At 40.9% G+C, this 25,426-nt stretch overlaps 1 protein-coding gene across 3 annotated transcripts in view; it reads left to right on the top strand.

Moving 5' to 3' along the window:
• The window catches only part of pknox2 (PBX/knotted 1 homeobox 2), a 98,080-nt gene extending 73,510 nt beyond the window's left edge, over positions 1-24,570 (top strand). For all 3 annotated transcript variants that reach the window (XM_023342791.1, XM_023342788.1, XM_023342790.1), the window contains 8 exons: positions 9,555-9,726; positions 11,757-11,942; positions 12,080-12,215; positions 14,634-14,731; positions 18,829-18,948; positions 19,244-19,320; positions 20,961-21,139; positions 22,709-24,570. In XM_023342791.1, the coding sequence (XP_023198559.1) occupies positions 9,555-9,726; positions 11,757-11,942; positions 12,080-12,215; positions 14,634-14,731; positions 18,829-18,948; positions 19,244-19,320; positions 20,961-21,139; positions 22,709-22,980 (1,240 nt within the window). In that variant the 3' untranslated portion in view covers positions 22,981-24,570. The remainder of the gene's footprint in view (positions 1-9,554; positions 9,727-11,756; positions 11,943-12,079; positions 12,216-14,633; positions 14,732-18,828; positions 18,949-19,243; positions 19,321-20,960; positions 21,140-22,708) is intronic.
• The last annotated feature ends 856 nt before the right edge of the window (positions 24,571-25,426 follow it).

The raw sequence follows: 25,426 nt of genomic DNA, 5'->3' as shown, positions 1-25,426 counted from the left end.
TTGTTGGAACAGCAGTAACGTACCAACATTGCTGAGCCTTCGGCTGCCTGAATGTGGAGGAGACGAGACATGGATCCATGTTTGTCACATGACGTGTTGGGACAGTTCCCTGTCAGGCACAATTCAAACTAAGAGTGCAAATGAGAGCAAACAGCAGGATACAGTGTGTTAGAGCTCGCAAGAAAAGGTAAAGTCAGATGACAGCCAATGAGTGCGCGCCAGCTCGTGCTGCCTTCAGGGCCTTTTGTCACAGAAAGCACAGCTGTTGCTGCAGAGTGACTAATCCTAAAGCTGCTCTGATTTTTATCTCAGGTGGTTCTGTGAAAGAAAACGATCCGTGTTCTGATTCCTGACTACAATTATGGCAGTAATCTTCCCCTTGCCGGAGAAAGCAAACCCTTTGGCTCTTATCTACATGCAGAGACGCCGATTTACGTTTCGGCTGGTGGATGCTCACCACTGATAGGCCTATTACCGGATGACTTTACGTGACGATCGTGTGTCGCGTATGTGTCGTCGGATTGCGTTGAGTCACGGATGAAATAACACAACCGCACGAAGAATCTGAAAAGGGGACGCGGTGTTTTACTTTCAGTTGTCAATACAATGACGCTCATTGAGGTCCGAGGGGGATATTCTTTTGCCACTCAGTAAAAATGTTTTAATTAAAAACAAAAATGGTGTCTGCTGCCATGGCGACGGCTGTGCATGTGGAATACAGCTGACACAGAGCGAGAGAAAAGGAGAGTACATATGGCTTTGAGTTGCTCTTCACCTGTTTATCAGCGTTGTTTTCTCTTTGCTGTGGCGAAACTCTAGCTCAAATAAATGACAGAAAGTGGACTGCCCATTTGTATAACGTTGTGACACAGTCGCCAAATAGGATAAAATATATCTTAAAGCAGCTAGGAAGGTGTGTATCCTACAGCAGCAATTAATAGTATAAAAAATGTGATTAGTTGTCCAATATAAAAAAAACCCCGTCTGTTTAGTCCTCACTTGCAGCTTGACAGAACTGAGAGAAACAAAACTGTTTCTAGATTTATATCCAGGGAGGGAGGAGACATATTTTATGTATCAAAACATCAGCAAATTCCTCCGCTTTAAATTAATATTTGATAGAAATCGGATAAGAAATAAGATCACTACTAACACTTTTGTGATTCCTGCTCATCCATTATCGGAACAACCTGATTGAAATGAATCAATGCAGTTGAAGAAGCACATCACTAGCTACAGCGGCTAATAGGTACTGACCTATCCAGTAATGTATGTCGATGTTGCTCAACATGGTCGTAGGACTTGTTGCTGTGGCACGGGCCAGGATGAGTCCTGTGTTTACTAGCAACTCTGGAGAAAGTGAGATGAAAATGAGCTTAGGAATTATCACCAATAGTTAATCTGCCAATCACATGACAGCAACTCAATGCATTAAGGTATCTAGATTAAGGAAAATTGACTTCCTGGAGTTCAGACAAAGCGTCAGAATGCTGAACAAAGATGATCTCAATAAAACTACAGGCGTTTTCCACTAGACCACCTCCGGCCAGATTCGTTTTCCACTGGCACTCAGCCCGGCTGTTCTCAGATTTTCACACCTACTTCAGAGGTAGTACTAGCAGGACCGAGCAGGGTATGGCACAGATACCATTTGATCTACAGCTGACCGCATTCGTTGATTGGCTCGTGATTTACGACATCACCGAAAACTGCAAACGACATTAGTATTTAATGTTTAATGAAATATCTGGGTTCACATTAGTCCATCAGAAACTCAGAGGTTCTCCATCGCTGAGTCTTGCTGCAAACATCAGTGGAGAGTTGACTACAGCTGCTGCACGCTCACATCCCACCCACCATAGCGAGGAGCAGAGTGTATAATGGAAAAGCTCACTACCTGGTGTAGAACCGAACCGCGCATTAACCGATCAGAGCGCGTCTTGCCAGTGGAAAAGCGCCTTAGATGTGGCACGGTTGATGGTGCCAGGCAGGCAGACTGGTTGGAGTGTTTCACAAACTGCTGCTCTTAGTGGGATTTATTCTTTCATTTTGAACACCAGATCCAGTTTACCCCCTAAATTCCTCTTTGGACCCGCATGGTACTGATGGAGGTCTCATTCGTGACCGGCTAAATATTTTCCAGCTTCAGCTATTTACCACTACGTTTTGGCAGAAAATAAGCAGTAATTACATAGTTAAGGATTTTATATTGTCACATATCCACACCTGTTACAATCTGATCCCCAGGTCGGTCGTCTGGCATGGAAATGAAGAGTAAAGAATAAACACTGCTCACGTAGGGAGCAAATGGCTAAACGCGCCTTGTCTTGCTGTTACAGTCACATTTAAACTGGACTTCATCTCCCACTCCCACAGTAGGTAGGATGATGTAAGGAGGCACAAATAGCTGTGTCGTTTCTATAGACGCTCAGATCTGTCAGCCTTCCTGCATCAGCACCATGCCTATGTCGAGGCTGAAGGCTTTTCGCATGAACGAAAACAACATCCCTGCCATTTTTCTAAGAATCATTTTTCCTCAGGAAGTCGGCTTAGGCTTTAATGTTTCTTTTCACTAATTGCTGGAATGCCAGCTTTATGATGAGATGTGTGGTTTCCTCTCTCTCTCTCTCTCTCTGGATGCTTTGTTATTAACAGCTGACTGTTTGTGTGATAGGGTGATTAGCCTAATGAGTTGTGGCATTTACTGTAAAGATCCTTCTGGATTCTCTGCATCTCATTAAATAGGCGGAGAGGGCTCTTGTTGTTTTTTTTTTGCAGGTTGCGGATGTAAGGCTCTCCGCAGCTCGGAAATGGAAATATGCGTTTAATTGAAAGAGACGCGAGCGTCAGCTCCGTTTCAAACAGAAATGTCCTTGTGACTTCACAAACTTGACTTGGAAGAACTTTCTTTACCGGGAAAAAAAAAAAAAAAAAAAAACAGGACAACTTTGCCGTTTGTCTCCCTCAGATGAAGATCAACAATAAACAGCACCGTGAGAGTGCTTTTTGTGTCATCTTCTCATAAGAAGTCTAATGTAGCATGTTGTACTAAATCAGCAGGAAAAACAGATTTAGGATTTCGGGGTTTCATTCTGCCACATACACATTTTTAGTTCTTTTTAAAAGCCAAAAAAATACACAGAAGATTGAAGTTCTATTACCCAACACAAGTAAACACATTTAATTCCATGGACCCAAGGATGTCGTCCAGAAGGTTTTCGGGCTTGGCAGTGTGTTCATGGGACTCTGTAACGCACCATAAAGTCTTTTTATCCTCGGTGCCAAAATGCATGAATGCGTCCTCCTACAGCGAGCTGCTCAGGCCGTCTGACGGGCTTTAAAGAAAAAGGCCGTGCCTCTTTCCATTTCACAGGTCAGCATGTGTTGGTGCTCAGCGGCTCCTGGATGCAGGAAACTGTGTCAGAGCTCAAGTGGTTTTATTGGCTGTTTCTGTTGGATACTTATTTTTACGAGTTTCTTTTATGGTTGACTTTAGATGAGAACAAAGTTCAAGATATATTTTTCTTTTACTAGTTGGTGCTTTTCCTCGACCCCCCCCAGCCCGACTTAGACAAACAACTAATTGTTCCTACATTGAATTGGATTTTTATTAGACCGGAAAAAAAACAAAAAACAACAAACTTTCTTTTTTTCTTTAGCTGTTGCCAACAAATTTCCAAATGTGTGCAATTATTTTCACCCTTAACTGACGGACACGTTAGGGGGCCATAAAAGAAAAAAAACTGTTAAGGAAACTGCATTGTTAAAAACAAACCCATCCGATTAGGACAGTACATTAGAATAAGTCTAAAATAAAAAATTAGTCAAATGGAAATAGGAATTATTCAGTGCTCGGGGTTATTTAAGTGTGTGTGTGTGTGGGTGTGTGTGTGTGTGTGTGTGTGTTCCTTTGTACACTCTAACCCCGCACCTTTCCTCGAACACAGGGGTGTTTTTCAGACATGTAGCCCGGGGAAACAGGGGCCTCGTTGGGAGCAAACACAGCTTGACTCCAGCAAATCTGGTTTCTAATATGCAGGCATACAGCCGGCCTGATTAGACTGCTACACGGTGGGGAGCGCAGACGCAGAGACCTCCGGCTCGCACGCGTTCAAATAAACACATATTTTTTAAAGCGCTGCCCTCCATCTGTGCCCTCTTGGTGGTTTGCTAGATTTTTGTAAATACTGGCAAATGCAATTTGTTCTGAAGATGACTACAGGGATTTTTATTCAAGCTTGTCCGCGGCAGCGCCTCGAATGAACAGGTTTATTATTCTTCACTGTGTTCAGAAAAGCCCTTAAATTAAATCCAACGTTAAAGGAGGATCCAGTTTGATCCCCTTCTTCTCAGGATGCAGAAGGTTTAGGCATGCAGAGCTCTTCTCTGAATGCAAATATACTGCAGTTATATGAAAGAAATAGCCTATGAAAGCCTGTTTGTCTCCTATCAGTATCTACTATCAATTTTAGCAAAACTGAACAATTCAAGTAATAAAAGCAAACAACATACTTTAACATTTTCTATAAATGTAATTTTAAAAAAAAATTATATGGTGAAGAGATTTGGCTACCAGCACTTTTATTTCCAGTTGAAATGGTAGATTTCATCAGCCGCATATGACGAGAGTGTCATTAGTTGTTTCTCAGTGGCTAATATTAAAAACAACACGTCAAAGCAAGTTCACCCTCACAGCAGAACGCAAGATACCAACGCAAGTTTTCAAAGACCTGAAACTACACCAGACTATAGCCGGCCCTCGAGACGGCTAAAAGCACGACCACTACTAATCAGTGCGCTTCTGTGTGACTTCTCCACTCTTCTTCTGCACATGTGGGCCTCTTTGGGTTTGTAAACCGTTTGCACAAAAGTGCGACTGCGGTCATTCAGTAGCATGAACGACAAAGCCAAAAAATAAATAAATAAATGAAAAAAAAAATCTGATTTCTATGAAAACTTGGAATTGAGAGTCAAAACCCGACGTGTTAATGTAACCAAAAGAAGAAAAAAAAGCATGCCAGACAGTCCTAGAGAATGTGGATAAGGACTTCTGGGTGGAAGTTTTCTAGAGAAATCTAAAATGTTTGGACAGCATAGATCCGGTACAGGACAACAAAGAATTCCACCATGTATCAGACGCTGAAGGAAATCCTAAGATAATCTGTAAAAAAAGAATACGCTGGTGCAGAACTGGATGCTGCGAAATGTCAAAAAGGACTCAAAAGAAAAGGGGTAAATTCACCCAGGAAGGACTACTAAATAATGGAAAGCTGTGGAATGATTCAAAGCCTTATCTCAGAGAGATGCTGTGATGTCACCTGAAACAGGCTGAAGACACAAGAAACTGAAGAAATCTGTTTCAGCTGAAAGTGAGGGAAAACTTCCTTTTGCATGGATTAGATGGCTGCTCTGAGTTATTTTAGCAACACTGGCTGCTATAGCATGCTGTCCGAACCACAGTTAGAATACAGATTTCTGTTGATTCCCTTTATTAAATAAGATAGAAAGATGAAGTTTTGGTGTTTACTTGCAATCAAACAACTTTCTTTATTTGGAACCAAACATGAGATAAGCTGATGGAACCGAATACTAATCTTTCTCACTCTCTTTAGTTGTGTATTTGTACATTTCTTTCTCCTTTCACGTCACATTTATGTATTTTGTGTCGGTCTTCCACATTAAAATGAACATTTTTGGGGTTTGAATACATTTCCGTACTACTTCATGCATCCCCTTCCAGAAACTCGGATCCAGGTCTACCAGCTGCTTCCTATAATCCAGAGAATTCCCCGTTGCAACTTCGTTGGACATCTTGCCACTCAGCTGAACCTCAGCAATAAAACGGACGCCTGTTTCCGTCCTCTGACTCACTGACCATAAACCCGATGCTGCAAGCTCACCCAATAGTTCTCAGCTTGGTGCGTAAGCCGCCGCGTTCCGTACTGGCCTCTGATTCTGGGCTTTTTGCTGGTGACCCAGCGCGGAGCGATGCTGCAGGGTGGGAGGACCTGCCGTGCTGACTCCACTCACTGGGCGATCTGTAAATCGCTCTTTTATGGCCCTTGTAATGATCCCCCAGCCGGCAATATCCCCACCGTCGCACTGCAGATAGGACATGCCGTGCTCGCTTGTGAACATGGGGCTGCTTGAGGGGCGGAGGGGGTTTAGAAGATAGTGCAAGAGAGAGAATAAAAAGCACCCATAATGTGACCATACAGTCACGCACACATGCAGGCCCATGTACATAAAAAAGACCTGGATTTTCACACCCCATCTGTCTTAATCCTGACTGTGTAAAGGTCATAAGGAAGCACAGAGCAGTGGAGTTTTTACCTCATCCCCGGGTGGGTGAAATGGAAATGTGAGCGATTTTATTTCATTCCCGCCAGACAGCACTGGAATTGTTTTATTTTGACATTTTCAAAATGTAAAATCGAGCAAAATTCCCAATCAGTTTTGCTGCAGCTTCTTTCTGTTTTCTGACAACTTAAATTTTTGAGTCTTGGAAATGTTCCAGTCTCGTTTCACACTAAGTCCCGTATATGCGCTTAAGGTGGAGACCGCAATGTACCGTAGTTTTTAATTTATCAACCTAAACCTTTAGCTTTTGTGAGACTTTGCTCAGTGGTTACCACAGAACATAATCAAACCCCCTGGCAGATGGAGGCTTTAAAAAATATTTTATTTTTGCAACATATTTCTTCCAACTTGAAAGCATTATTGATGTTTCCAAGCAGATCCACTTGAATCCTACAGCCAATGTTAGCAAAAACAGTGCAAAAATGTTATTAAAAGGATCAGATTGCTGTTAACCGATAAAGATTTTAATGATTTAGAAGTATGTATCTGTTTTTATTTATTTGTTTACTTCAGTGTAAATACTAAGATAAATATTTCCTTTGTTACTGCTGGATTTGGAATTCAATATCTTTTGAGAGATATTTGTCTCATTTCTTAGTAGATGCAAACATTTTGACTGGACCAAAATTTTTAAACGTAAATCTATCCAGAGTATGAATTACTTTGGTCTTCACTACATGAGAGGCGAACTATGTCCTGAAGAAAACTACAGCCTACCTTTTTTCACACCTCTCTCTGTCTCCTCAAATACATTTGTGGTAAATATTCCTTAGGAGCAGCGCACACATTACACAACCCACCTACAGCAAGTGTGCCACATTTCTTTTTTTATCTCTGCTATAAGGAGCTTGAAGCCTTCTGTCCAGTCTGTGACAGGCTGCCTCATGTTACTGTTGGTTAGGCGGATTTGCTTCGCCAAGTTTTGTCAGGCTGCACACCCAGTTCTCGTCATCAAAACATTAACACCGAGTTCCAGACTTCAACGGGACGCCACGATATTGTCCGGAGAAACAGCCGTAACGCTGCTTCTCTGGAGGTGAAGAGAAGTAAACCCCTCCGAATTTAAGCCGTCCACCAAAAGTACCTAGAGATCTTAAAGGGCGCAACATCAGAACACTAGGAGTCACTGATTGGCTAGTGAACTCTCGCCTGTACTTCTCTTTTTCTGACTTTCATTTCTTTTAATCAAACCAGAAGTCTGATTAAAAGACTGAGCCGACTGTCCAGCATAGCTTCCTTGTCCCCATAGTTATGTTGCAAGACTTGACCACAACGTCCAACATCGGACTTTCTACTGTGCAGTCGGGTCTTTCTAGCTTGCAGTCTCATTAGTGCAGACGTTCTTTTAGGACTACCCTCAGCTGCCCATTATTAATAATTATTTGTTGTCAACATTGCTTTTATTTCCTTTGTTTGCAGCAGCTCGACACGCCTGTTTAATTGTTTATGCTGTAGACATTTTATTAGATTCAGATTGTTTGGCATGCTAACACTTAAAGAATTGGTTAGCCTATTGCTGGGATTGATGGTACAAATCTTAAACAGAAAAGTATCTACATGTCGCACATCCTCCTGCTATCAGTTTTGGCCTCATTTTAGCTTCGCTCCCAACTGAGCACCGCTCTCTGCTGCACAACGAGCACAAACCCTAGCACGCAGAAGGTAGAGGCCTTCCTTTCAGCACGTGGTCCCCCTGTTTAGTATTCCTGCCATGCCTGTTTGGTGGAGCAGCATTAAATTGGGATCAGGGAGATTAGAGTATAATATAGACGACTATTAAAGGCTGCAAATGGGAGCCAGGGGTTAGAGTCTGAGCAGTGGCCTTGCCTAGCCATATGCTAAGCTGTGCAATTACTACTTCCACACACATCTTTATACAAATGACGCAAAGTAAAATAAAATAAAAAAAATACCAATAATGTTCAGAGTAGGATCCTTTTTTTAAAAAAACAGCTGTCACTGAGTTAAAAGGGCAAATTACAACAGAGTTACATAATTCGATCCACAGTTAGTTCTTTTTCAGCTTTATGGTCTCTTGGCTCACCACATTATATATTCAGATCAACTCTATTTATTCCAAATACAATACAATCCCAATGAGATCTAGTGATGGACAGTGGAAGGAAGTCAGTTAATTAGGTAATGCGAATGCTAATTGTTGAAATCACTTTTAAGCTAACAGCAGGGAAAAAAAAGAGTCAAACAGAGAAGTACTGAGCCAGAACAATGAAATGAAGAACAATGAGGTTCGTATTTATTGGCATCAATATCTCCATTGGAAAGTGGTGCTGTAAATTCAAGATGAATTTTGTCATTTTATCTTTTTGAGTTGACGCAAATCAAAAGCTTTTTATGTCCTGGTCAACAAAATTTTGCAGAAAATAACTATAGTTGATCAATTTTGATATAAAGGTTTCTGCCGTGTAACCCTATACCGTGTTCATAAGTCACAATCTCTCTCTTGAAGTTCTGTGGAACATTTTCTGGACAATGATGCCATGACTCGGTCCACAAAACCATAAATATTATGCGTTGCCACATAGCAGACGGCAATTGCAAATTGCAAATGCGAATATTTTCAGAGGTAATTGTAACAAAATACAGTTACTCATACATTCCAATTAAATCACATAATACTATTAAATGCGTTTATGCGTTAATCCTAACTCTGGCTGGAGTGGCATTAACCTGAGGCAGTGTGTTTCTGTCCAATGGAAACACAAAGCAGATGCAAACGGGTTCTGCTGGCTCTGCGTTTATTGTGTTTAAATGTACAGGCAGTTTTGATTGTTTAGCAGCATGACATACCCTAAGGAAAATCCTGAACATGTTAAGCAAGGTTCTGCTGGAGATCTTTGAAAAGATCTTGAAATGAATTGGATATGGTCGAATGAGACTTTCTCCTACATTCCCACCTTTAGCTTCTCGCAGGAATGTCACTCACATAGGATCGCTCAGACACGCCGTCTAATTGTTCATATCGCTTGGATATATGTAGAGCATTTCCTTTGAGCAGAAAACGACTGATATCGAAGAATACCATCGACATTTGAAATTTTCGACTTTCTTTACCGAAAAAGTTATTATAAAATGTGAAAATCTTCATCAGAGGAAAATGAACTGACTAATCATTTATTTGTCTTGCTGTATTTGGTTTGCACTAAGTTCTTTTTTCTCCCGCTCGTCTCCTTCAGACATCCGCTGTTCCCCCTGCTGGCTCTGCTGTTTGAGAAATGTGAACAGGCCACGCAGGGATCCGAGTGCATCACGTCGGCCAGCTTCGATGTAGACATTGAAAACTTTGTTCACCAGCAAGAACGAGAACACAAGCCCTTCTTCAGTGAGGATCCGGAGCTTGACAACTTGGTGGGTCAATGACTGAGGCAACAAACACTGAGTGCATAAAAGGTTGGGGACGTCTCTTGTCCACGTCCCTCTTCAGGTGTCCCCACAGATTTGCTGCTCGGCTAAGTTCCTGTCCAATTGTCAGGAGATCATTTTTTAAATTTCACAGACAAAAATAAAAAGAAAGTTCAGAATAGACCTGTTGCCTGGTTGTAAGAGTGAATGAGATGAGTGATTTCATTCCTATGAGATAAACAGAAAAATGTTTGATATGTCAGTTGACAGTTGAAATGTCTTTCAATTTCTCCTGTAACTCTTTTTCAGAATAGCTCAAAAAAACCATGTCAAGCGAGCATATAAACTTTAAATGGTTCGCCTGCATTGAACTCTTCCAAACCAGAAAGCATGACGCTCAAAAATTACAGCTTACTGGCTCATTTGCAAGCAACACCTATAGAAAGAAAGAGCTAAATAGCCTTATGGATATGATTTTCTGTGTTGGGTCTTCATGTAGCCATATATTCCAATGGCTACATGTAACCACATGTCGCTATTCCATGGGTAAGGAAACTAGTATCAAACCTGCAAACTCATTTTGCAAGAAGAGCGATCTGGTAAGCATTAGGGTAAACATGCTCCTTACTTTATGGAAGTAAGGAGCATGTTTTCAGCTTTTCAATTCCCACTAAAATGAAAATATACAGATTGATGTGTAAAAGAATTAGAAATGAACAAGTAGATCTAATTTTTTGTCTTACTAAAACGTTTTGTATCCAAACATCACTGTTAATAATTCACTCCAACAATTTTTTTCCCCCTTGTCATTCCTGCCCCCCCCCCCCACACACACACACACAGAGAAACACTCTGCTTGCAATAGCCATGAAGAATTACAAATAAAAAGAGGATGCCTGCTGATCAAGAGAAATTGGATTTTAAATGGTCAGCGTTGTCATCACACTACAGGAGGGCATGCTGACAAGTGCTGAACGGTCAATTAACCCTGCATCTGTGTGTTTTATGAGCCACTGGGTGTCAGCACCCTTCCCAGAGGGCACTAACTCTTCCACAGGGCAGTGATGTTACTCTGGGCCCTGCTGGCTGCCATGGGTACAGGAGTTACCGGTCCCTTGATTAAGGGAGGGCAGTTTCATTAGCTCATTTATCTTCTCCTTGGCAAAGCACTTTTCTGACCTTTCTGTTGACCTTCTTTAGAGCAGAGTTTTACAGAATGGCAAAAGCAGCCAAAGATGCCAAAATGCAGAGGCACTGGCAGTATGTGTCCTTTCATTTAAATACATTCTAATGTGTTTGTCTGTTTTGATATTTTTTCTGATACTTTTAGAACTCTCTTATGTCCAAATTGTATTTGATTTAAGTGCACTGCTAGTAGCCCAGTTGTAGTAGTAATCTGGATTAAAAAGCTGTATTTAATTCTGAAAAGGTCAGATTAATATGCAGTTAACTCGTCCCAAATCATTTCCCTTAATCTAATAAATTCAGATTCAAATTCAGTTACAACTTAAAACAGTCAACGTCAGTGTAAATCAGGATATATTTAGCTTAAAATAATGTTAGAAGTCACCCGTTTAAGGAAACCAGTACCAAACCTGCAAACTTATTTGGCCAATATTTGGGTATAACTCAGGCTGGACTGCGACAGACTGGCGACCTGTCCAGGGTGAACTCCGCCTCTCGCCTGAAACATTCGCTGGAGATAGGCACCAGCACCCCTCTTGACCCCACTAGGGACAAGGGTGTTAGAAAATGGATGGACTCAGGCTGGATGGGTAACTTTGCCTAGGCTCTAAGTAGGCTTTTTGGTTGAACCCAGTCAGGTTCGCTCAGACTGAAATGCCCAAACCTATTTGGGCAGACTATGGAGGTCTTAGCCAGTAGGTACACCGAGGACTAACTAAGAGTTTAAAATCTCCTCTTTTTCTCTAATTTGGTGGGAACTGCACTCCAGAACGTGGCGCAAAGAACTTCAACTGGAGACTTAACATGCACAAAAGTGACATGGTTTGACATGTGCCTGTGTGTACTCTTAGATGGTGAAGGCTATCCAGGTATTACGGATCCACTTACTGGAGCTAGAGAAGGTCAATGAGCTCTGTAAGGACTTCTGCAATCGCTACATCACCTGCCTCAAGACCAAAATGCACAGCGACAACCTTTTGCGCAACGACCTCGGAGGGCCCTACTCTCCGTCCCACACCAGTCTCAGCATGCAGCAGGTTAGTCTCAGCCAAACCTCGGAGTAGGACTGTTTCCTCTGGGCATTCCTTGTCGCATACCACCAGGTGTGCTTTGCTCTGTGCTTTGCCCCGCACCACAATTGCTCACCAATATCTCCTTCTGCGATCCCCCCCAGGAACTAATTCAGACCTCCTCTCCATCCATGACCTCTGTCTCCAGTTCTGTTAACTCTTCAGGGATTGTGGTGCCCGCCGGAGGTCTGCAGCAAAGCAACGTCGCCATGACCACCATCAACTCACAAGTGGTATCAGGTTAGGATGTGATTGCACACTTGTGGCACAAACTTGACAAAGTTGAGTTTAGATCAAGAGCTGGAAGTAGCCGAACTGCAAGTTAAAATGCGGAGGCCGGTTTTCATTTATACCAAGGTTTGAAAACGGTTTCAATTTCAAAGCTACAAAAACATTTCACCATAGTATCGTCTGACTGTGTGAACCACAGATTACTTCACTATTCCCATGTTAACTAAGAAACTAATTTGACTGTTTGGAAATATTTCCATCTGCAAAAATCTGCCTTCTGGTGGAAGCTACTGCCACCGTCAGTCTTATTAAGATAACACTGTTTGAAAACTACAAGAATAACACTCATATACAGTATTGTGAAAAATACTGTTAAAAAAATTGATCCCGCACCCCAACAGCTTTGTTTCTGTTTTTTGCTTTTTTGTCACAATAGAATGTCTCAGTTTGTTCCCTAGAAACATTCTAGTGGCTGATATGGCCACTAGGATGGTCATATCTACCCATTTTTATTTACCTGGGCAAATACAAATGACAATTATAGGATGACAATTTCATTTAAAAATGGAGATAAAATCCATACCAGCCAGTGGCCCTGGTATATGTTAAATGATCTCGAATTAATCCGACGTATTTGTATTCTTTTAAATTCAAGAACAGCTAATAAACAAACCATGATGGGGTGCTCTCTTCCTGAAAGATGAGATTTGCCCATCAGTTTGTGAGCGCCATGCCAAGCACGCATGGAGATTTAAATCTAAACAAAAAGATAAGTGATCACCTTAAAGAGGGTCATTCATGGTTAAAACCCCGTCTGTGTAGTTGAATTAAAATAAACAGTGGGTTGAAATCTTGCAGATGCAGCTGAATGCAGGGAAACAGCTAGTGCTTAGGCTTAAAAGGCAGCTACTTTTTCCACCACATTGGTTTGAATTGCTTTTCATCATTCATTCATCATTAATTGATAAAAGAACAGCATGCTCTGAGCCAAGACTGTGCAAAGAAATATACACACTTTACATTTAAGATAAAAAAAAAAATCAAAACCCATCAGGTTGCAGCTTTGGTTTCATCTGATTCAAATTCTGTAAAACAAACAAACAAAAAAAATCTCAGTTTAAGAACCTTTTGCTATCCAGTTATTAATCAGTTAATCCAAAAATAATTACCAGACCAGTGTTGTTGTTAAGTCAGGTGGAAAGAGTTGAGCTTTTCACATTTTGATTTTAGAAGGATTTCTTTCTTGTTTTTTATTTATTTATTGCTGCAGATGAATCCTTTGCTACAAATGATCAAGGGTTCACCAAAGGAATGCTGTTATATGCTGTAATATGATAATAATAATAATAATAATAATAATAATAATAATAATAATAATAATAATAATAATAATAATAATAATAATAATAATAATAATAATAATAATAATAATAATAATAATAATAATAGAGTTGTTGGTGTCTTTCCAGCTTTTATTGTTCAAAAAAAGGCTTCAGTGCTTAAATGAAAAATCTGCAGAACTTTTCACCTGATCAATCATCACAGTAATTGATGGAATAATTAATTACTAAAATAATCACCAGCTGCAGCCCTATTATCACAACAAAGAATGGTCACTTTGCTGTTTTTTCTCTCTGCAAAGGAAAGTCCTGCTAAAAGGTGATGCATGTTTGACCTCCGCAGCATGGACTCTAGTAGATTTTTCAGGAAGTGCTCCACATGTCCCTCCCTCTAGCTGGGAGAGCATTATCGATGTGTCAGAAGAGTAAAATGTATCCAAAGCGATGCTTCATTGCCACATGTGCGCGAAGCCGTGCCGAACGATCTGAAGATGACGTCTTTGGAATAAATTAAGTTTGACACACAAACGGCTGCCGTAGCCGCGCATACAAATCGATACGATCAAGTACATACCGTCTTCTAATGAGAAGCAATCAGTGGAACTGGCGTGCCTTTTATTGCAGCCATAACTTTTATGTCTGTGTATGCTTGAGCGAGAGCTTGGCTTGCTACTTGGCTCTTATAATGTCAGGCTTGTACAGTGAAATGTTAATCTTGCCCTCTGGAAATCCCTTTTAGCCCAAAATAAATCAATGTGTTCGCCTTTGATCACTGCACACTGTAGAGCTCAAACAGACTGTGATAAGAGTCTCTTGATCAAGGCTAATTAAGCCAGGAGCAAAAATTAAAAAAAAAAGACACTCCACCTCCTTCTTGTTTTGTCAGGGTTAAAGGACATTATACCACCTTGGATTTAATCACTTGCTTTCTTTATTTGCTGTGTTTTTTGTTTTTTTATTGTTGTTTTTTTTTCTTTTTATTGCGAGACCGACAAGCAGTTAATAAGCCTCCGGTGGCTGTGCGTGATGGGGCTTCCAGTAGCTGTTGAGGCCACTTGATACTCACGGTGGCAAATTATCCCCTCAGGTGGAACCTTGTACCAGCCGGTTGCCATGGTGACATCGCAAGGGCAAGTGTTAACGCAGGCACTACCTCCAGGAACCATCCAGATTCAGAACTCGCAGGTAACGCCATGTACACTGGCGGCGCTTCGTCAAACCTCCCACTGTTTTACAGTTTGACTTTTCAACGCGTCTCTTTATGTTTCACTGAACGCCCCCCGCCTCCCTCTCTCCTCACCCTTTCGCTTTGTTCCTTTTCATTGTCTCTACCTGAACGTGCCCCCTGCTGCCAAACAAATGGAAATTGTTTGTTCTTCCTGATGTTTATCAGGCAGGATCATAAAAGACATTATGATCCTGTCAGGACTCATGGCTGAAAAGTCTAAGTGTGGACACTGTGGAGGCTATAGATGTTGCAAGGGTAACACTTTAGTAGCTACTGTAGATGTGCAGAAGAGTTTATTACAGAACATGTAGGGCCGACATGTCCTTACATATACAACCTTTAGCATCACAGACTACATAATAAATGGAATGAATTTATAAAGCACCTTTCCGGTGATACCGGCCCCTCAAAGTGTGTTACACTAGAGCCACATCCACTCATTTGGACTCACGTACGTGCGCACACTTATACACCGATGTGCAGTTTGGTTGGTGCTCCGTGCCTTACTTACCCAGGGGCAACACCAACACAAGGCAGGAGGAAGCTGGAGTCAAACCTTCAACTTTCCAGCTGCACGTCGACTACTTCTGACAAGATTAGTGAGTTTATTTAAACATAAAACGACATGAGTATTTCTTTTTTCAAATAATCCTATTATTTATCTAGTGTGTTCAGAGGTCGTGGGTCTCAATCAGCATGCCCAATTAAACTTTTTCGCATGATGTCTTCTTGTTTTGGGGGGAAAAGAGGGGCTTTCATGTGACAGCACAACACAAAGTAGTTCATACATGAGAAGTGGGAGGAAAATAATTAGTGGAGGTAAATTCAGGTTCTGTAATTAGTGGCAATTGATTGCATTTTAATGGAAAAACATACATCTTGTCGAGAATACAGCAAACATTTGGAAAAATAGGTTTTGGTCATATTATTCCTTTCTTGGGTGACATTCAAAGCGGTAAGAAAAACATTGGACGTCACCGTGGAGCTACCATGCAGTCTCTGAAACGTGGGTGGCAACATCATGCTGTGGTGAAGCTTTTTCTCAGGATGGATGGGGAAGCTGGGTCAGACTGACGAAAAGATGGGTAATTCTACAAAGCATTGACTCAGGGAGGCTACAGAGGCCTGCTACACTTTTCTGAGTTGTATTTATTTATTTATTTATATTCTGATTCTCAAATAGAAGCTATTTTGTTGTTCTGTGACCTAAAATCCCAGCAGAATCCATAAAATGTGGAAAACATCAAGAGGTAGGCAAGGAACAGTATTCCGAGGCGTTTCTGAAACAAGTTTAATTGTATATTCACTTCCTAAAATGCTTGTGAGTTCACAAAAGAGAATTCTGATTATAGAACTAGCAACGTCAAACGCATCACAGAGTTACCTATATCGCCGTATAAAAACCTGGAGCAGCGGTGTTGTATCTGCCGCAGTGCTGACTTAGATTTTCACACAGGTAATTCTGTGCTTGACAGTTATAGAGGAGCCCACTGGGTAACATCAACCCTGCCAAAGCAGAGTGCTACATTTGTGCTGGGAATTGAACACCGCCCCATAGCTACTTTGCAGACAAGCCCCGGGTAATCACACTCTCGAGCTCAGTGCCACCAATTAACTCAGCCTCCCTTTGCCCTGGAACGCATACATACCCTGGGCTAGGGAGGTTATCCAAGTGAAGCCCATCTGCAACTGTAATGAGTCTTGTTTTGTGTCGCGACTATAAATGCGACGTGAAGTTGTAGTCATTAGTAATAAGCGAAGTTCCCATATAATGCACTGTACTGCCAGAGCACATAAATGATTAAGTTTGGACTTTACGCACTTCCTAAGGCGGATATCAGTCCAATTCAGTTTTTATTTATCATGGATTTTATCCTGGTTGCTAATAAATGTTAAGTATTCATAATGCCTGGAATTTACACTATTAGGAAGCATGCTGGGTTTTATTACTAATTCAGTGCAGTTCAGTGTAGTTTATCAACATGGCGTAAAACTCCAACAGCCTTAAGGTTCAACACGGCATTTTATAAACAGGGAGAATCCAGTTTGATCCAAATCCAGTTCAGATCAGCTCATATGTGACCCAGTTACATACCCTGCAATTTGATCATAATGAAAATAAATCGGTTGATCCCATGAAGCTTTAAGTCCAAAGTTGTCCTCAGTCGTCCTGACCACCAAATTGTGCTGAGTCATTTTTAGGAGGAAAAAGCTTGAATCAGGCCTGTTGTGGCGTAAATCTGATGGAAAACAGACAGGTTAATAAAGTTTCAGGCACCAACAGCTCCAGGAACTCTGTGCGGAATAGAGGCATATTTCAGCCCATAATGGAACAGGCATTCCTTCTGGGGAGATAAAAAAAAAAGAACCAAATAACAAATAAACAAACACATGTGGCAGGGTAATAGCGCCACAAATTCCAAACAACGCAGAAATTGAGAATGGAAGAAAAAAAATAGCAGAGGGCAAGTATTAAGGTGTCTGAAAATTGAAAGATCAACCTCCAATTCTACCTTAGTAAACAAATAAGCCGTAGAATCTGGCTGAATCTGGTAAGAGTGTCATGTGCTATGGTCAAATGAGTTCTGCACCCAGGTGGGCTGAGAGGTCATGCAGAGAGGAAGAAGCAACATAAAAAAAAACTAGATTACAGTTTTCAGATGCACTGAAAGACAAGGACATCACTTTTTGTAGACATGTCCTGTGGTTTTATGACACTAAAGTTTAAGGTAATGACCATTGTTATATTGGGAGGAAGACGGAGAAAGCTTGTCCAACCTGAGAACACCATCCCAACCGTGAAGTACGGGAGATGTATGGATGCTTACCTGCAGGAGGAACTGATGTACTTCACAAAATAAATGGCATAATGAGGACAGAATGGTATATAGAAATAACTCTGGTAACCCTTGTTATGTCAAACTTTGTTTTATTTCAATCAAGCAATTAATTTTAGCTATAAAGCACCCGTCATGTTGGAGGCAGCTCGCTGGAAACACATAACAAAGGGTATTTTTGAACTAGGTTTGAACCATCCAGGGTCACAGTCTGCAGGTGCAAATACCTGAGTTGTGAAGTAAACTGGAACTGGTGGGATACTCCAACTCTTTTGCTCCCATGTTTGGGAGCAAAAGATGGGAGCAAAACAGCAGCCACTGTTTGAAGTGGCTGCTGTAGAATCAGAAGAGAGGGCTGGTGGATATTAAAAGCGATGTACCTTCATCTTTTCTTCACTTCCCTGGACCAGCCAGGGGAGTCATTGTTATATTCTTTGCTTAATTTCTTAATAAAATAATAATCAAAATGCATTTTGATTCGTTCTTGATTGAGTCAGCGTTTCACCTTAGGTAAGACGTATTTATTTCCTTTACACCCTAATCAAAGTAAATGAGAAAAACCTCATCTTAAAGTCAGAAACTGAGCAGAAGGTTATGTTTTGTTTTTTTTAAAAAACACTGGATGTAAACATGCAGTTTCAACTGTAAATCTTGGTATGGACAATTAAGACATTTAAATGCATGAAGTGATTTTGCTTCATCCACAATAAGCTCAGTCTCACAGAAACACACACCATCCATATTTACGCTATATTTACGTCTTTGCCAGCAAAGGCCGTTTCTTTGTCTTGCATTCACACTCCAGATAAAAACCTTCTGAATAATCATTTCTCCCCAACAGGCTTTAGTCAACAACTGAGTAAAGCAAGTCAAACACGTTCTGCTTCCCTACCAGTAGTAAACTAAATCAGCACCGTGCTGTGAAATTCAAACTTGGGGCCTGACCCTGGGCTCTCTTAACTCTTAATGTAAGACACCAAGCAGACTACAGACTCGTTGGCTTCTCTGCATTTTTATATTTTAAGTATCATTACTCAAATTCAGTTACCATGGTGACACTTTAGAAGGTGTTTCTGCCCTTGCTGCTGAAAAAAGGAAAGGTAATTGGTAGTCTCCCTTTGTTTCCGTGGCAACAATAACTAAGCCTAACCTTTTTTTTTTTTTTTTGCCTTTTTTCCCCCTTCATGCTCCCTCCTCCCTCCTTGCCTTTTGCGAAGGTAAATGTGGACTTGTCATCTCTTTTGGACAGTGAAGACAAGAAGTCAAAGAACAAGAGAGGGGTCCTGCCCAAACACGCCACCAACATCATGCGTTCCTGGCTCTTCCAGCATCTCATGGTGAGCTTTAACATCAGCATCCATCAGCTTTTTTTAAAAAATCTTTTTTGAAAGGAACTGTTTTGAAGTGGCTGCTGTAGAATCAGAAGAGATGAGGATCGTGTAAAGTCCTTGGAACTGCCTCGTTGCAGAAATGTTCTGAACAAAGAAACTTGGCAATGAATAGTCAAGCATGAAACATGGACGGGGCAGTAGAATTATTTGTTTTAACAGAAGTCGACCTTCATTAAGAAGTAAAACACTAGCACGAATCTGGACAAAAACTGAGATTGTGCATCCTCCCTCCTTTTTCCAGCATCCATACCCAACAGAAGATGAGAAGAGGCAGATTGCTGCACAAACAAGTCTCACCCTCTTGCAAGTGAACAACTGGTAAGCTGCTGCAACCCTATCAGCTCCTAATTAAATCTGCATTGAAGGGTGAAAGTCTTCATACAGAGAGGCAGCACTGGGCACATGGGCAACTCCTGAAAGTATAGACTCTTGAGCTACAGATTATTTTTGCTATAGCTTTGCTGCCATCTGCTGGCCATATATGTTATGTGCACCAGGAATTAAATACTTCCCTAAATGTCAAATATCTGCAGAATACCTTGTAGATATTAGCTATTGGTAATTTTAACACATAAGAAATAATTTTGGAAAATTTAGGATCTAAAAGTATTGCTCCTTTTTTTCCTTTCTTTTTATGTTGCTATTTCCTCATTCTTTCCTGCAGCATGTTGTCAATAGACTCACCTGTTTTAAAGCAGATAATCACCACCGTAGTAAATAAATCACTGGGTTTTTATTTACTGTTTGCCAGTTCCTGCTGCTGTCCTTCTTGATAGTTTGATAGTTCCAGTTTTTTGGGGGGGTCCTTTTACTGTTTTTGGGTGTATTTTACCACTAAACATATCTCTGCAAAACACAAACAAAAATAAAACATAGATAATTAAAGGGCACAATAAAACACCTTGTAAATACAGGTTGTGTTGGTCATGGGATACAATATGACAACTTGTTTAATAAGAAAAACTCAGGACCCCCTCTTTAAGAATTATTAAAGAATTTAACATTTGTTAGCTTTTATATAGATTCTAATTATAAGCAGCAGCTGCGAGGAACCATGCAACAACTGGAGTTTGCGAGGTTTACTGCTTTGGAGCATCCAGGTCAATATTAACACAATGCGACGGGGCAGATACGTCAGCAATAACCATAGAGAAGGAACTGTTGTTATGTATGATCTTTCTGAGAAGATTTGCTGTGAATTCATTGTCCTGTAAGGTTGGAGCATACAGGGATCTGACCATTACTCTCACAAGATTCTCAGTGGCCTTTCATGGACAGACTCCTAGTACCAGTGGTTCTCTGACATCCTCAACATTTGACATAGGATGCTTTTCAGAGTGTATACAATGTTTTATATTAGACACACATGGAGTGTTTGTTGCTGGAAAGCCCAGTTTTGTCTCCCCTGACAAAACACATTTTTCTCCAATGACATACAGTAGATAGATATTGTTGGAGGCAAAGCCCCGACATGGACTATACCACTGGCAGACAGCTGTAGTGGTTGGTATGGCCACATTCTACCAATGGCCAAAGAGAGTAGGTCTGAAGGACGGCAACGAAGCACTGATCAAGGCAGCACATGTCCATGCCTTGAGCACCAGGACAATAGATTCCCATATCTACCCACCATGTGCAGGCTCAAGAAATGACTCAGCATCTCTCACCAGGGTGAAAGATGCTAGCATGAAAAATATCATGGTGAGCCAATGCAGTAGTTGTAAAGAGAACTATTCTGCAAACCTCAATGTTCTCAGAAATTCAAGTCATAAAGAAGACTTGTGTCCAGCAAAATCTCAGAGACTGATTGCAGTCGATGTCTTTAGATTATTGTCACCAGAAGGGGTTCATGTGCTTGAATGATTGAATAGTTTTTACAATAGTTTTTTGTTTGCTGATCATTACAATCCACGCTGTTAGGTTTTCCGTCATCCTTTTGCCATTTTTCGGTTCTTAAGGTTCATCAATGCCCGGCGCCGTATTCTTCAGCCCATGTTGGATGCCAGTAATCCAGACCCAGCTCCTAAAGCGAAGAAAATGAAGTCCCAGCACCGCCCCACACAGCGCTTTTGGCCAGACTCTATCGTGGCTGGAGTACTACAGACACACAGATCTCAGACAGTGAACAACTCAGAAAGTAGGCCAGCAGTCACACAAAAATCAACATCTTATCCACAAATCACAGCCAGATATGTTTGCATGGACACACATTTTGTTTCATGTCTTTAACATTATTTTACATGCTGTTGTGATCAAATTTGAAATTGTCAAATCCTGACTGAGGCTGCGTCTTCCTCAGAGATTTCCGTGCCGTTTACTTCAGTGGTTCTTGGTAAACACCTGGTAAGCAGGTTGCTCAAAGACTTTGTTTTGTTTGACACAGTGCAGTGCGAAAGCAAGACACACAGCTGAAGATGTAACAAATGTTTCATCATCAAGATGACTGGGGTCTGACTGTCTGGTAGACAAACCGAGCCTTCCAGACTATCAAGAGGTCGCAGTTGATCGCAGTTTCTCCATTTGCAAGATGACATTGATTTCAGCTAAACTCATTAAAATCTCTGCAGAACAAACAAACAAAACACGTAACATGTGCAACACAAATGGAGTGCAACACACTCCATTTGTGTCCACATTTTTGTCATGGGTAGATGTGAACTTAAATTGTGTGTACATTCTAGCCACTAGATGGCGGTGTTGGCCGGTTTTTGCGACCTGAGTGAGAGTTTATTTCAAGGACAAAGGTTGTCATCTTTTTTTAAAAAATGAAATAAAATTTAAAAAGAGAGAGAACTTTTCCCTCAGGAATCAGATGAGCGTGTTTTTAAAACTAGCTGGAAGTCTCCGGAGAGCAACTCGACAAAGACAAAGGAACTGTCCCCAGAGTGCAATATGGATTTAAGCTGCCTGTAATTTATTCCCTGTTATCTCGGCACCTGAGGTGACGCAGGTAGAGACTGAACAATGCAGGGAAGGAAGCAAACTAACTCCCCATTAGCTCCATTCCTGACCTGATCTAGTCTTGCACCTCATTAGAGTGTCTTCTTCATGTGTTTTTCGTGTTTGGACAATTAGCTGTGGGCTGGTTTTAGATTCTCACATCATGATGACCCCTGATTTAAAAATACAACAGTTCTGTGGTATTTACTGAAACAAACAAACAAACAAAAAAGAAGTATTCATTTATCTATTTTTTTTAATTTGCTAAAAATATTTCTGTTGCTACTACTTAAAAAATAACATTGATTACTTCAGCTGTGATAATCTTATGTACAATAAAATAGAATAACAATAATGATAATGCTCATTATCACTGTTAATATTTCTTTTAGCTGTTCTCACAATGGCTTACATGTTTTTATGCTATTAACATTTTAGAATGGTATTATTATTATTATCATTAATATATAATTACAGCATTAGTTATTTTTATAAAATTATACCGTTATAATTAAAATTATTATTAAAACGATCATTCTTTTAATACTTCCTATACTCTTTTATTTTAATCCTTATTGCTCTACGCTCTTGTAGCCCAAAAAAGGAAAACTTTTTTCGGCCCAGCATGTTTTTGGACATCTCATTACAATAAATTGCAGGAAACTGCAGGAACAGCATAATAAAATATGTAAGCGTTTTTCTTTTTACAGTAACTGTGTGGCTAGCTGTTCCGTGCCCAGACTAACTCCACTGCCCTGTGCCACAGACCCGCTCAGCATGGACGGCCTCCAGTCGCTGTCCTCAGACTCCGCCACCCTGGCCATGCAGCAGGCCATGCTGGGGGCCGACGACTCCATGGACGGCACGGAGGACGACGAGGACGAGGACGAGGAGGAGGAAGAGGAAGGCATGGACGAAGAAGAAGAAGAAGAGGAGGAGGAAGAAGGAGAGGAGGAACACGACAGAGGAAGGCAACTGTCCGGCAGGGGAGGGGGACGAAGAGAGCTCAGCATGGATGCAGGAGACGAGCTGGAGTAGTCGGACAGGAAGAGGGAGAGGGCAGCGTGAACTTTGACCCCCAGCTGTCAGCTTAATGTGAGACCCTTTCACACCACAACGGCCTGGCTCTAATGCCAAACAACTCCTGCTTCTTTAAGGCCCCATTGCATCTTCACCGCAGGCAAAACGTCCTGTTTGTAGACAACAAAGTTTAGCTCACTGACAAATTTGTGTTGTTGCATCTTCATCATTGTACGTCATCATTCAGCGAGCCGCTGGGATGTTTGGTTGGTAGCACATTTTTGGACTTCACAGCTTGGGTTAGTTGTGGAAAAGAAACAATCCCTGTTTAATACATTCTGGGACATTTTGAAAAAAAAAAAAGAGAGAGAGAGAGAAAGCTGCACAGAACAACGAGGAGGGTGAGGAGTTTCCATGCATCAAAAATCTTAAAATCTGCACAGGAAGAATTTTTGATGATTTGTGGGGACAGATATTAAACTGAATGTAATATTTTGGCACCTGAAGTTCCTAAAAAAAAAGGAAAAAAAAGAGGTCTGTAGAATGCTTTTTTTTTCTCTCAATCTTGTTTTTACCGACAGGAAGTTTAGCAGCAAAATGTGTCATCTTATTTTCTGAAACAGGGGCGGGGTGGGGGAGGAAAAGGTCGACAGGAAGGAGGGAGGCTTTGTGTTTTGCGTTCCAAAACACCCGCAGAAGTGAGCTCGAAGGGAGCTCCCACCGCTGGGACACGGCTCGCGCCTTTACAAATGACTCCGAGGTTCTCAGGTCGAACGGAGTCTCTTCCTCACAGGCATGACCCCTGAATCGACGCTGCAGCAAATCCGCATTTTCAGCATGACGTTTTAAAACTCGCTCGGTTTATAGTTTCTTCTTCTGTGAGCCAAAAAAAAACACACACACCGGGGGGAGGAAAAAAGACAAATAGTTGTTGTACACCAGTGTATACCGACTGCTCATACAGTATGTAAATTGGATTTTTCCCTCTGTTTGCATCCTGATGTTGGGAGGTTTGCATATTTATTCACTTCTATTTGTGTGTCTGCCTGCGAGTGTGCCCTCACAGAGTAACTTGAGCAAAGGTGACAGTTTCTGACTCAAAAGAAGTGGCCGCCATGTACATATGTACTCGAATCCAGAAATAACGGCCTGTGTATTTTTTATTACCTTGCTGGAATCATCGCGTCACCGCGGACTTGTTGTAACAGCAGAAATCCCACAGTGACAGCTGGAAACTTCAGAGCTGAGAGACATTTTTAGCAAAAAAAAAAACAACAAAAAAACAAACAAGCAAAACAGAGAAGGCGTTTTGAGAAAACTGGGAATCACATGAAATTCTTTTGTCCAGACCACAACGGTGATCAGTCATTTCCAATGTGAAAATGTTTAACACGGAAAAAAACCACACAGAAAAACTCATGCTGTATTGAATGTTCTGATAGTTCATTGTGAAGTACTTTGCTCATTAATATTCTTTTCTTGATCGCCTTTTTTAATGGATCTTCCAGAGCAACTAGGGGAATATTTCTATTTCATTTGTACACTTTGTTGTCAAAATCTATTGTGTTTCAATAGATCAGTTTTAATAATTAAAACATGTAAATCTGACGTACTCATTTGCATTTCCTGATGCTTTCTGTTTGCGGAAGAAATGCACACAAGTGTCGAACACGGCAACGGCACGAGACGTCGACGCTTGGATTGGTTGAAAAGAGCTTCTTTACATTACAGCGAAAAGAAAAACAAAGGGCACAAACTCGGACGTGCTATCAAAAAATTTTAGATGGCATGTTAAATTTAAAACAGTGTGACAAGACGCAACTGAAAAGCCTAGCTTGTTTGGCAGGGTTGCACAATGAAAGCCTGTTCACTCTCCAGAAAACGTTATTTAGGTTTTGTTTATAATGTTGGATCTGAACGACATAGAGAAAACCAAATAAAGTTCGTAAACAGTATCACCTTGTACAACATTACGCCTTGGTGGTGGAAGTCTGATGATCTGGACTGACATGCAGCCAGCAGTTGAATGACAATACATGGTCGGTTTGTTTTTTAGCCCTTGCCGTATCAATTGCTACGTTTCCTGGCGTCCGTATCATAAAAATAGTTCCTATCTCCAGCGGTCACTGAGCAAGAGGTGAGATACTGCCTGGGTAAGACGCGAGTCCATCGTAGGGTCTAACCTTGAATGACAGATTTCTTGCACCATGTCAACTGTGCCAAAGGTGTCGGGTTTTAAGAGTTAAAATAATAATAAATAAAAAAAACAGCAGCCCAAGATTTCACTGGAACAAGTGGAAAATGTTGACTTTTCTTGAATAAGTAATTTTTCTGTTCTTAGGTTAATTTTACAGACCTGGTATAAAGAAAAGAAGCAAAAAAATCAACATAATTTAAACCAAAAAAAAAAAATACATAAAGAAAAGTATCAAAAAAGAACAACAACATAATTTTGGGTGTTTAC

The sequence above is a fragment of the Xiphophorus maculatus genome, chromosome 11 (assembly GCF_002775205.1).
Source record: "Xiphophorus maculatus strain JP 163 A chromosome 11, X_maculatus-5.0-male, whole genome shotgun sequence".
In the NCBI taxonomy this organism is placed as follows: domain Eukaryota; kingdom Metazoa; phylum Chordata; class Actinopteri; order Cyprinodontiformes; family Poeciliidae; genus Xiphophorus; species Xiphophorus maculatus.
Note: the sequence above shows the minus strand (reverse complement) of the source record. Positions and strands in the feature narration are given on the sequence as shown.